The following is a 13,456-nucleotide window of genomic DNA, read 5'->3' on the forward strand; positions in this document are numbered from 1 at the left end:
TCTTCTTTTAAGCATATGTACCTATTTTTGATTCAGTAAAACTTTAGTCAAAGTTTTAGGTTAGTTTTTTCTAACCTAAAAGGCTTTTCAGTTCCCTAACATTTTCTCAAACTCACTTTTTGGTCTGGAAGTTCCTCATTTGGACTCAAAGTTCTTGAGAAAGTAAGGTCTAACAGAAAAACCTCTCATCTCACAACCAAATCACATAGCCAAATCTACAGTTTCTCTTCTAGTAATGACTTTTTCAAAAAAAAAAAAAAATAATTCCAGCTATTCTTCCTAATAAACCTCTATATTCTCTTTGAGAAGAATCCAAGAATCGTGGTAAAATTGGCTAAGATTTTAATTTCCCCCCCCCCCCGATGATGAAGCTCACTTTTGAAGACTTTCATGTTTTGCAAGCTTTGCCTCAGATAATGCTTTGAAACTAAGAAAATTATGACAGTTTTCACAAAAGTGGTTGTTGGAAAGCACACAAGAGGAACAAACAGCAGAAGCCATTAACTTCAACACATCGTGTAAACATCTATTTTCATCAGCTATTGCTTCAGAGTAACAGAACATAAAAGAACACATTTCTACACCGTATGGATTATGTTTCTGAAGGAAAACAAATTAGTTCTTCAGAGGAAACAAACTGAAAGGAGGTCCATAATCTAGCCTGTGAGCAAGTGAGAATGAATCACAAAGGCAAGACTCCTCTAGCCGTAACATTCTTCTCTGGAAAAGTTCACAGATTGTTGTTGAGTTTTAAAGAGAGTAAACTAAGTTTATTGTGAGAAGGTATGAAAAACAGGCCTGCGACTACAGGATTTTGTTAAGTTTTATACAGTATACATCTCCTAAATAAAGAAATAGTCCTCAAGGGTCTTTAATACTTTCCAGGTTCTTTCTGAAGACAGCTGGGACAAGACTGACAGAAACAGACTGCCACGTCACATTAAAGCTTAGGCAGGGATCTATCATATCTCTACAGCTCCCTTTGTTATCCCTTCTCCTAGGTGGACTTGTAATAGGCAGAAAAGTAGAAAAACACAAGATGTAACAAAAGCAGTTAGTTATAAGAATGAAAAAAATTGAGGGAACACTACAGAGGCAATATACAAAAAAGGAAACAGCTTCATACATAAAGGAGTGTTTCAGCTCAGATACTCAGCTATGTTCCTTCAACACATTCCAGGAGGCCAGACAACCAATTCCAACCACAGCCTGCTGGATATAGTAGCCAGAAAGCATGCACTGCAGCTTCATTATCCATTCAGGGACTTGCAAAGTTAGTCTTACAGGTTTTAATTCAGCTATGCTCCCAGCTGGTAACACAAACCCAGCACTATTTCCCAAAATATGTTATAATTCTGTATGTACAGCCCCAACTATATTAAGTGAAAGCACTCAGCTCTAAAAAGGGCTTTACAGTTTTACTAGTTTTATCCTAAGGAATACTGATGTGGAATTTAATGTTAATACATGCAAACTAACTTGGATTAGATGGTCTAGATTCCTAAAAATATCTGGAGCCTGGGACTAACAATACAAACTACAGGGATCTTGATTATCTTAATCAAGATATAGGAGAATGACATACACAATTCAATAAAGATAAAGACTGTAAAGGAAGTAACAAACTAAAAAGCAAACAAGATGTTAGGACATACATAAAGAAAACTGAACAATAATGTCATTGTACTACAAAAGGCAGTGGTGAATGTTTTTTCCTTGAATTATGGAGAATGCTAAAATATTAAGAAGTATTCGGAAGAGAAAAATCATGGAAGATTAAGGTTATGTCAAGAGTAAGAGGAATGACTGGGATTTTTCAAATGGTTTTTTTTCCCTAGACACATAAAAGTGTATATAAAGGAGTATTAAAATCACTAAGTTAAAAGTATTTTATTTTGGTAACTGACAGATTTAAGGCCGAATTGTGCACCCTGTGTTACGCCCTCCTTATTTATTCATGTATATATCACAAAACCTTTATTTACATTTCAGCTCCATTGACTGAGCTCCATGCTAAAAAAAAAGTTCACCTTGAAAAGAAAGCTTTATTTTTTTAAAAGGAAATATATTTTTAATAAGATATATTCTACTAGTTATCTGAAAACTTTGTCTAAGCAAGTGAGCTCAAGTATTAAAGCAAGTGGGCTTGAGTGTTTCCAGACGTTCTAGATTCTGTTTGTGGATGAAAAGGATTGGATGGATTTTTAAATCTTCACTTAAAAAAACCTCAATATATACAATAGACACAATGTTAAGCACGTCCATCAAGAATTCATCAAAAATGGTTGATAATTTTTATATACTGAAAAAAAAATAATGACACAAGTATTAGATAAGAAGAAATCAGATTAAACACGTAATACCCATGAACAGGTATACTGAAAGTAACCGTAACAACTGCAAATAAAGCCCTACAAAATCCAGTATAAAGTCAGCAAATATCATGAAAGCTTTCAAAAATTGTTTTTTCAGAGCACTACTGAAAAGAAGTACTAGATTTCAAGCTATTTACAGATTTAGGTAAACATGGACTTGCAAAATTTACACTCTTATGATCGTTCTTCTGTCTTTGAAGACCTTAAGCCCCTTTCCTTGCCCTCCACTGCCTGCATAACATTACAGAGTCTCTTCTTTCTTTCTCCTTCCCTATCTCCAACACTGCAAAAGAAAAAAATACATCTCCAGATTTCACTCTCCTTCACTCTAATCCTTGCAGGCACACACAATTTAGTATTTTCCGCATGCTTAACATCCTTTCAGAGTTTCAGCAAGATGTGTTTTTTGAATGGACACTGATTCTGCATCTTTCCGCACCATTTCCCTCTGTACCCTAATCTTTGGTCAGATCTACAGCTGTCCTGGCCCTTGCTTCCAAGACTTGAGGTATGGATATATTGATAACTCCCAACTTCTGTTACTAAGTGGTTTCCTGAGCTGATGGCTAATCTGAATCATTTGTTAACAGCCACTGATGTGTCTCTTTCTGGAACACATATATACTTAAGTGTCCATAGCTAAACTGTGGAAATTACTGCCACAGAGCATGTAAGACATGTTTAATAAGGGTTTAAGTGTTCTTCCTTTATTTGCAGGCTGTTTTAAAGCACCATGAGTTCATTGGGGGGGCCCCTAATTTTTTTCCTATGAGAAAGACTGAAAAAAATTCATTCAATATTTTATTTCCCTTATCATTCATGATTTATAGATTTCTTCCATATCTTACATGAATCTCGTGCTTTCCAAACTAAGGCAATCTGATTTATTTACTCTGTCCTTGCAGTGAAGCTGTTTGCAGGGAAATACCCTTACTATTCTCACTGCCATCCTGTAACTATTCTGATCCTACAGTATGTTTTTGAGAGGGAGAAACTGAAACTGCAGCATTCAAGATGCAAGTATACGAGGGATATATACAAAGATGTGATGTTGTGGGGTTTTTTTTTCCCCCCTTACAATTCAAAACCTTTCTTTCCTCTTTCAAAATGCTGAATGGAAAGCTATTTTCAGAGAACTGCACAAGATAATTCTCATACCTTTTTCCTCAGGAGTAATAGTGCATACAAATGTGCATGCATACTTCTGGAGGTTGTCATCACCTTTCCACACACATGTTACTTTTTATTGACAATTTCACCTACCATTTTATTATCCAGCCCAGCCTTTTGCAAAGAAACTTTAAAAAAAACATAAAAAACCAGAAAACAACCGAAACCTTTTGGTATTCAACACAATCAGTCTTATTAACCAGTTTTACAGTTGAACATCAAGAGCAGTTTTGTACTCCATTCACTTTGCAGACAGGCAGATTTAAGTGATCAGATACATGCAAGAGTTTTGCAGTCAGCAACCTCATACCAGAGTTCAGTTTCCTCACTGATTCAGACTATCAGCCTGCCTTCTATCAGATCGCCTGTTTAGAGCATTACTTTCTTCAGAAAGTCCATAAAACCCTAATTTTAAATCAGCAAAATATTTTGCTATGAGTTCATACAATAGTCTAGAGGATTTATAGTTCAGAATGTAATCAGAGACTGGCATACAACCCTTCTGAAACAGATTTTGAGACTATAAAGACTATCACAGCATAATTCAGCATATTACACCAGTTTCTCAAACAAGAAAGCAATCTTTTCAACAGAGTTTGACCTTAATTTGCAAATCCAGCCATTCTGCATAAACTTAATTACCATTTCTTCCCTACTCTACAGGTTTTTCAAAAGCCAAGTTTATTTAACTATGATTTCTGAGGATGTGAGGACACATCTTCCACTACAGATACAGGAAAAAAAAGAATTAAGAATTCTTTGAAGCATTACAGTCTCTCCACTGAGTACTGCCTTAGGATTTTTTACCAGATGTTTTTCATCACCTTGTTGTCAGCAAGTCCTTAGTCTATATCTACTGGAGGGTGTGATTCTTAAAAGTGAGAGGAATGAAATTGAGCCGATTGCCATGCAAGTAATCTATACATTTTAATCTCTTGCTTTAGTGTCCTCCAATGTGCCTTGTGTAGCTGTTTTCATGCTTTTCACTTCAAGACCACCATGCACTCAAAAATATTGTATGAGGCTTAAAAAAAAAATAAAAAATGTTCAAAAACCACCTCACTAAGACATCAGTCATTCAAGAGTAAATGATAAAAACATGTTGTTAGTAATACACAACTCATCCATTTGATGTATGGGAGCAACACTACAAATTAAGAGTATGAAGAACTGACATCCACTCCCTTCCCCAAAACATCTTAAGTTGATTTTGAGACTTTTTAAAAAGTATTCTCGTTAAGTATTAAGTAATTATATTTTACTAGCTATTCTCATCACTAAATTTATCTTCTCCTTTGAACTTGTTTCATACTTTGTGAAATATTTTTTTTAACCAGAAGTATAAATGTTCAATGCAACATAATTTATTTCTAAGTATTTCATTTAAAACAAATCAAATTAGTTATAAGGGTCACTACTGCAATTCACCACCAAGTATTAAACCAACAAATAAATCTGCACAGAGTTGAGCCAGAGTTGTATTTTCAACTGTACCAGTATCTGCTTAAAGGAGTTTGAAAGGCAAGCACAAGACTAATAAAGCGTTCTACAATTTTAAAAAAATTAATTTGATGAATTATCAAACTATAAACTGCTCTAATCTATTTCTAGTGCTCAACCTCAACATTAGTGTATTTAAAATCCTTAAAAACCCCTTACATTCAAGTGAATTAACATGTCAGCTAAAATAATGAGTATGTATGCAATGAAGCTAAGAGTGCTTTTAAATATATTTAATACATAATAACATTTTAATGTTCTCACTTCCTGGAGATTGACTGAGAAGTAATAATGATTGTAGTCTCTCACCTGTTTCAAGATATTATCAGTTCTCAGTTAAGCAAATCCAGTCCAACTCAGACCTTCAAGAATGCTTGTGTCAAAGTTTTGCTGGCATCTACATGTAGGTTAAGAAACAATTTTTCTTACATTTTATCTTTAGTCTAATACTAAGCACAATAAAAAAGAAAAAAAGCATGATAAAAGAAAGCCTCTCACTGATTTCACCTGGGGGTTTGATCAAACACAGTGCCTACTCAACATGACTGTGAAATACTATCTACAATTACAAGACCATAAAAATTCAAAAGTAGCAAGGTAGTTTCTTCCTCTCTATGAAGGCTGGTGAACACAACTAAAAGGTTTTGGGGTTTTGCCCATGAAGTTTTTCTTCTGAAAGATTTTTTTTTTCTTTTTTAAATAACTATATTTTGTATCCTGTATCAAAGAACACTTCATATCTTAGTCTTAAAGGGCTTAAAGCTTGATCATATTAACCTGTCAGTAAGTTCTACAGCCAAGTATCAATCACTAACTGGTCCCTCCCCTCGATACATCAGAAGAAGACTTTACTATAAGTGGAGGATCTGACAAAATTAAGATTTAACGATCTGAAATCAAAAGCACCGGAGCACAGGCATCTATTCTACTTCTTCCAAATTTCGGAAGTGTTTCACCTTCAGGTTTCCAGCTACTGATGCCTACAACTTCCCACTTTTCTTCTGTGGTAATATGTATTGTTAACATACAAAAATTTTGCTAAATTTTTCACAGGAAAATGACCCATTTTGATAAATGAAAAATTTGTGGGTATGTGAAACATTTTTAGGACGAAAAATATTACAGATTTTTTTAGTTCCTCAGAAGTCTGTTTTCTAGCAAAAAGAGCATCTTAAAATCCATTTAGAATTCAAAATTAATGTTAGATAATCTATAATTATTGTTTGCCCTGTGATTTTAAGTCATACTTGTCTTCCAGATTTTTGGAAAAATATATAAAGAGCCCAAAACATATAATAGCATTTGAGTATTGTTTTGCTGATTAAGAATACCAATTAAACTTGGACACCAGAGTGAAAAGAGTAGGCGTATTTTACTAGTGATAACCAAATAATGTAACAGAGTAATACAGAAAACACGCAGTAAAAAAAGGCAGAATAATGCACCTAAAGCAACAAATAGGAAAATACAGAGTAATGCATCAAATCATTACTACATGAGAGAGAGAATAGCAATTAAGAAAGATACCTCACCACTTGCATATGTTACCATCATCCAGATCTGCAGTCACTGGGCAGCCCCGGTTACAGTGAGGATTTGGAGAGCCAGTCCCGGCAAGTGGGAAATCCTGTGTGGTGTGTCCACCCATAGGTGAGGCTTCCAAAGTCGCTGTGAGCGGGTCCAGACTTATATACTAGAGATCGGCAAGCCAGAATAGCTGGCACCTTTGTTTTGAGTGGAAAATTTCTGGTTTCATTCTCCTGTTGGATTCCACCCAAAGCCTGGCCAGGGCTCGGTGGGGGGAGACCAAGGGAGTTTCTAACAAGGCCAAATATGTGGGTTCTCAGCCTTGAACAAGGCCAAACAGGAAGTTGGATACATTCTCTCAGCATTTCGTCCTCACTACTGATTATATTCTAAGCTGCATCTTTCACTAGTGAGCTTACATACTTTGTTAATGATAACATACTAAGTTAGCAGCTTCGACTTGGGGCCTGTTGTTCAGGCTTCAGTATTTCAGTGCTTTAGGACTTTTTACATCAGTATAGGTGGTTTGTTATAACCTAGTACAATACCTACTAGCACAATGGTTATCAGTTATAAAATACACAGGATTCATCTATAGGTCAACTCTGGCTTGGGCCTGCTGTCCAAGCCTTAGCACTTCAAGTATCAAGCTTCACTTGCCTGATGCCTACATTATTTCCCAGAGTCTGAAATCAGAAGAAATGGACCAATAACCCAAACAGTGAAATTAACATGCTAAAACTCACTGACTGAATGTCTTCACAAATTATTACATCTAAATCAGCAACAGTCCAGAAATAATAAAAGTTTAACTGCCTATACATACTCAGCACAGCTTTTATGTGTAGATAAATTCTAATACTGTTTTCAATTCCTTTATTGTACCTTCTCCAGCATTCAGTGAGTATAATTATAGTTCTGACTGTTTGGCTGGCTTATAAACACAACTTCACATTTACGTTACAAAATATATTCATACTAGACACACAGAATATGTCTAGTAAGTATATCTTATATTTTAATCTTAAAATGAGTACAGACTTCTTTGATAACCATTTCTCAATTTGATAATACCATTCATATCATTCAAATTGGTTTTTATTTATGTGTCCCCCATAAAGGTCCTGGGGCAAGCAAGATTATCCCTATATGATATAAATATAGATACATAGATACATAGAGATATATAGCTATATGTAAGTTCCAAACACTGCTGTGCTTGCAGTGTCCAATTTTTTCAAGAATTCATGGTATCTGGTAAGCACTCTGCATGCAGAGGGAGGTCCCCATGTATTTGAGCAGCACTTACAAATATTAAACATTTACACAAACAAAATGAAGTTTCTGAAACTAGGAGCCCAAAAAATGAGAAACATCACCACTGAATGCATTGTTCTAGGGTCAGATAACTGGTCCATAATTAAGTAGAAATTTGGGCAGAAGTCAGTTTTCCAGAGTGACATTTCATTTCATAACAAGCTATCCTTATCTCCTTCTATAATCTTCGACCTTTTTCATTGTTTTCCAAATTCAGCAATATTTAAGTGCTTCATGATACAGCTTTGACTCTTCACCCATACTAAATAATCCATCCTTCACACTAAATGAGGCAAAATACACCTGAAAAACTAGCATATAATTAAAATATAAAAAAAAAGAAAGAAAAAAGAAAATACATCTATCCCATATATCATGGACAACAGTAATCTGCATTTTCAAGCTTCTAAATGTTTTCGCTTTGCTATGAACTTTCCTTCTGGGTTGTTTGTTTTTTTTTTTTCCAAAGAAGTAATTTGCAGAAAATGCAGCTGTCCTACTCTAATAAGCCTCTGCTGAGCAGACAAAATTTCTTGTTTCTCCCTTCCCTCCAGTATGCTTGCCTCTTGTGAAAAGTGTCAGAGCAACAGCAGAAATTTAACACCCAGATGATACATCTTCCAATTTGTATGTCTTGATCTAAAAGGAAAAGACACAAATCACTCTTCTCAAAGTCTATATGCAAAGCAATTTATCTCCTCCTAAACTCATTCTGAAAACTGACAAAATGAAACTGATTAAAATACTTATTAAAAAACACAAATTCTTAAAAACCAAACTAAAACAACTTCCCCACAAACCAAAAAGATAGCTAACAGAGAAAATACTAAATAATTACAAAAGGTATATACAGTCTTGACTAAATACTAATATTTGTTTTCAAGCTTAAATATCTTTGTAACTTATTTTTTCATTTTATTAACACATTCTGCAGGTTCTTCCTTCCTTACCCTGCACTATGTCCAGGTTTAACCTCAGCTGGCACCTAAGCCCCACCCAGCTGCTTGCTCACTCCCCCCTGGTGGGATGGGAGAGAAAATTAGAAGGGTAAAAGTGAGAAAACTCATGAGTTGAGATAAAAGACAGTTTAATCAGTAAAGCAAAGGCCACACGAGCAAGCAAAACAAAACAAGGAATTCATTCACCGCATCCCACTGGCAGGCAGGTGTTCAGGCATCTCCAGGAAAGCAGGGCTCCATCACACCTAACGGTTACTTGGGAAGACAAAATTCCATCACTCCGAACATCCCCCTTCATTTTTCTTCCTCAGCTTTATCTGCTGAGCATGATGCCGTATGGTATGGAATATCCCTTGGTCAGTTGGGGTCAGCTGTGATGGCTGTGTCCCCTCTCAACTTCTGGTGCATCCCCAGCCTACTCACTGAGAGGCAGAAAAGGCTTTGCCTCTGTGTAAGCACTGCTCAGCAATAACTGAAACATCCCTATATTATCAACACTGTTTTCAGCACAAATCAAAAAACATAGCAACATACTAGCTACTATGAAGAAAATTAATCCTATCCCACCCAAAACCAGCACACCCTACATTCAAACTTATATCCTTGTCGTCATCACTCTTTATATGTGAACAGTATTATATATTCACAGCTCCGATTTCACTGAGGTAGTAAGCATCAGAAATACTTCTGTTATGCATGAAAACAGAGCTAATCCCAGCCATAAGGATTTATTGAAACCTAAGGATCTTTGTTCCATTATTAATCCTGCCAGAAAAACATATACAAGTTAACACAAACCATTTCACACACAAGTTCTATTTATGAAGCAATTCTTCTACTCTAGCTACCCAGCATAATACATAGTCATCATAGATACAAGTACTGCTTTCTCTCAGTGAAATGAAAAACAAGAGATGGCATCTTCACTACCACATAATACAGATGACGTTTTATAACTCAAAAATTGCCGAGTCAGGAAGAGAACCTAATGTACATTAGATGCAACTATGTACGACTGAAATAATCAAGCACAGAACATGTCTCTGAAATTTACCAAGGTTATTCTTTCAGGAATTCCTCAGAAAAGGAGGTATATTCAAGAGGTCATGGAGATTTAAAACAGCAAAAACCAAAACACAACTCTGAATTCGTATTTCCTATTCAATGTATTTACCTTTTCTCATTTGACAAAAGCACAAAATCATATTTTCCTCTGATAAAAATTCAAATAAAATATGAACTATTTCATCACGCTTTGAAGAAGGTTTTTTAATAAATGTGGTGTTTATAATCTTCAACCATAATACATCTGAAAAAAATACTCACCCCAATTCTCTATGCAGCAACATTTTATCACTCGGGGAAAACAAAAGCACTTTTAGCTCAAATATCATCACATTATTTCACCAAGTTAGTTTCAGATCGATGAACTTTCTGAAAAATTACTTTATGGACATAGTTTAAAATAGTTCAAAAATAAAACTAGTTTTGGAATTGTTAAATCCTCTTGCCTCCCTCCCTCATTCTATACTCAAAATCAGAGAAAAATACTATATTCTTAAATTGAAACCAGTAAAAACAATGTTGGCTAATTGAACAACGTGCCAAACTGGGATAAATTGACATTTCCAATACAGATTAAATGAAACAAACCCATTTTAACTTCTATGTTATAACACATATATTAGAAGAATCAGAAGGCTATAGCCTTAATAATCTGCACAGGAATTAATGATTGTATCAAAAGTACTTTTGAGATGCAATAAAGATTACATTTGTTATTTTTGATTTAGTATTTAAAATTAGAATTATTTTTAAATAAAACAAATATACACATTATAAAACAGTTTTACCAAAATGTAGTATTCCTCAGCTGGCTATACTTTTTTAACTCTTAGGAAAATATACTGTTAAAGTGTTACAATAATTTATATACTTCTAATATACTTCAATGTTTAAGTGTTTCACAACATTTGATGAAAAGCTACTGACTTCTCATGGTTTATCAGATTATCTCAAAACTAAGATGAAAAGTAACCTCCTGTGTAATTTTAAAAGTATTAACAGTAGTATAGATACCATACATATATCTGTTTTATATATTAGTCGGTATTCCCAGTTATCACAAAATTGTAAGTTTGACTTACTAAACACAGCAATGAATTTGAACAGTCAAACAAAGTAGGATAAACAGGTGATGGTTAGCTACACATGTCAGAGATGTTCTGAGTCTTCAAAAGCACTCCTCTGAGTGGAGAAACCAGAAAAATAGGGTGAACATCTAGTGGAGAAACCATCACTGCATATACTGCATAATAGAAGTAGTAAGTAGTAACTAAAAAGCATGATTTCCCCATTAATGAAAAGTGCAGTTACCTTTACCATACCTTTATCTGCTGTCTTCTAAGCATCGCAAGTTCCCTCATATCTCGGAATGGCTGCAGTAAGTACTGGTAGAGCTCTGTAGTAGCTTCTGCAAGACTGCTGTAGGCTTCATCTTCCATTTGATACAGTTCAAGCAGTTCTACCATGCTTTCAGTGTTCTTATGTTTTTCCAGAAGCTGCAGAAGGAGTAGAATTTTAGTGAATGTATTCAAACATTCCTGATAAAAGCGATAGTCATTTAAAAAACACTTTTTAGCCCATCCTCTTGTGTTACCTTTCCTCTGCCACAAAATCATCACTCAGACGATCAAACAAAACAAAACAAAAAAATCTTAATCCCCACCTAAATCTTGAATTTAGCCAATCAAGTATGAGCATGTCTCTGACAACCTTAACTCAAAATGTGCAGCACTCTTACTGATTTTTTCTTTCCAAAAATCTATGGAAGGCAATGAATATGAGCACAAAGACAGCACAAAAACCAACCTAGTACAACAATCTATAATGTAGTAATAGACATGCTACTTCACACATTTCCCACTTTCAGGTGTCAGGGGCTGGGGTGGAATGGGGGAAGGAGTGATAGGAAAGAAGACAAAAGAGGAGAAGTCACATTTTGTTCTTTCTAGGTTTTTTGGTGTTTGGGTTTGGGGGTTTTTTGGCCTGTCTGTACTTTAAACCAACATAGCCCCGTTGTATCAGTGCAGCTCCAGACACAGAGAAGAATCTATATGAAACAAAGCAGTGATCTGCATTTCTGGTAATTTTGCCTTCCAGTTTATGATTTTAGCCTAAATAGTTTAAGCATGAAATTCAAATGCACAAAGGTTCCATTAGATTTTTCTTAAAAAATAAAAATATCTAAGTGTTATAAGCTTTAAAAAAAATACTTAAGAGTAAAATAATTTATGTTTTAATTCATATAAGAAAACACAACATCAAAGTCTGTCCATTCCTTCTTTTAGTTCTTATGAAGCCAAAAATTCATCTTTTCTAACAATTTGCTACAATGTATGTTTTTAATTTATACACTTGTTTTGCATCTATTTTGGGCATTTGCCTGGGCAGACCTCACATGGTGCTGGAAAGCTTTTACCATTTCTGAAAAAAATTCAACTGTTTAACAAAAACTAATCTCATTCAGACATGTGGAGTACTTGATGTATTTACAAAGACAAGATTATCTGAAATTAATTCCCCTCTCATATAGCTTTCAAAGTCAAAGTCGCTTGTCCTTTATACTATCACCTCAAAAGCATATATTCACAGTCAAAGTTTAAATAAAGTTAACAGGGATTAGGAACACTATGGAATAAGCACATTGTATCTTCTATCTGTTCATTCAAATTGGATGCCAAACCTGCATGAAATATTCTCAGTATACTCAACTGCATCAAGTATTGTAACTGGAAGACAAAATAGAGGGAACTGCAGATTAGAAATTGAAGCTTTTTGGTCAACAGCCCTTTCGTGTCTGATTCATGTATATCCTAGGACAGTCAAGAAAAGTCTTGATGACCATACTGTCTACTATGCTGTGTTTCAGTTACCTGACCTGACAAGAAAAATTTTCTCTTCCTTCATAATGTGAAGTTTCTGAAGCTTCTGTGAAGATCCCCATGTAAATGTGAAGCTTCTGAAGATCCCCATAACCCCACCTGGGCTTCCTTTGAAGTACTAAAGATTGGCCAAGATAGAGAGAGGATGCAGGGCAGAATGCAGAGAGGCTCACAGTAGCTTTATTTACATGTTCAGCATTAAAAAAAATGGTCAGATGACAAGCCAAAAAGAGCTTTCCCTCAGCAAGGCTTAGCAGAGATAGAAGGACTGGGAGAGATGGTGTAGAACAGATGTGACATTCTTCAGCGGCAAGAGGCAATCTGTTGCATTACCTAAACAATTTCACCTAGGAAACTGTTCCTATTGCAAGGTCCTTTGCTACGCCCTTCTACTCTCTTCCAGCCACACATAATATTCTGTGGCATTTGAGTTCTCACTGAAAGTACTGGGTAGTGGTTTGCAGCTTGCAGTCTGTAAAACGTGACATTTTATGAACTTCTGGGGTTAAACAGACATAACATAAACTGCATTTATAGGGACAGAAGTCATCCCAGATGCTCTTGGGTTTGAGCCCTAACTCCCTACAGATTTCATGTATTATTCCAGCCCACTAGCTGTTTTAATCATCTAGTCTATAAAGCCACCTTCTTCCTCAGCTCCTCT

The 13,456-nt window shown here is 35.2% G+C and overlaps 1 protein-coding gene across 3 annotated transcripts in view; it reads right to left on the bottom strand.

The window, feature by feature from the left end:
• The window catches only part of JMY (junction mediating and regulatory protein, p53 cofactor), a 70,175-nt gene that overhangs the window by 38,890 nt on the left and 17,829 nt on the right, over positions 1-13,456 (bottom strand). For all 3 annotated transcript variants that reach the window (XR_012627179.1, XM_074856697.1, XM_074856696.1), the window contains exon 2: positions 11,236-11,409. Coding sequence is in view for 2 of the 3 variants with exons in the window: in XM_074856697.1 (XP_074712798.1) it covers positions 11,236-11,409 (174 nt within the window). In the remaining variant the exon portion in view is untranslated. The remainder of the gene's footprint in view (positions 1-11,235; positions 11,410-13,456) is intronic.

The sequence above is a fragment of the Strix uralensis genome, chromosome Z (genome assembly GCF_047716275.1).
Source record: "Strix uralensis isolate ZFMK-TIS-50842 chromosome Z, bStrUra1, whole genome shotgun sequence".
Taxonomy (NCBI): Eukaryota; Metazoa; Chordata; class Aves; order Strigiformes; family Strigidae; genus Strix; species Strix uralensis.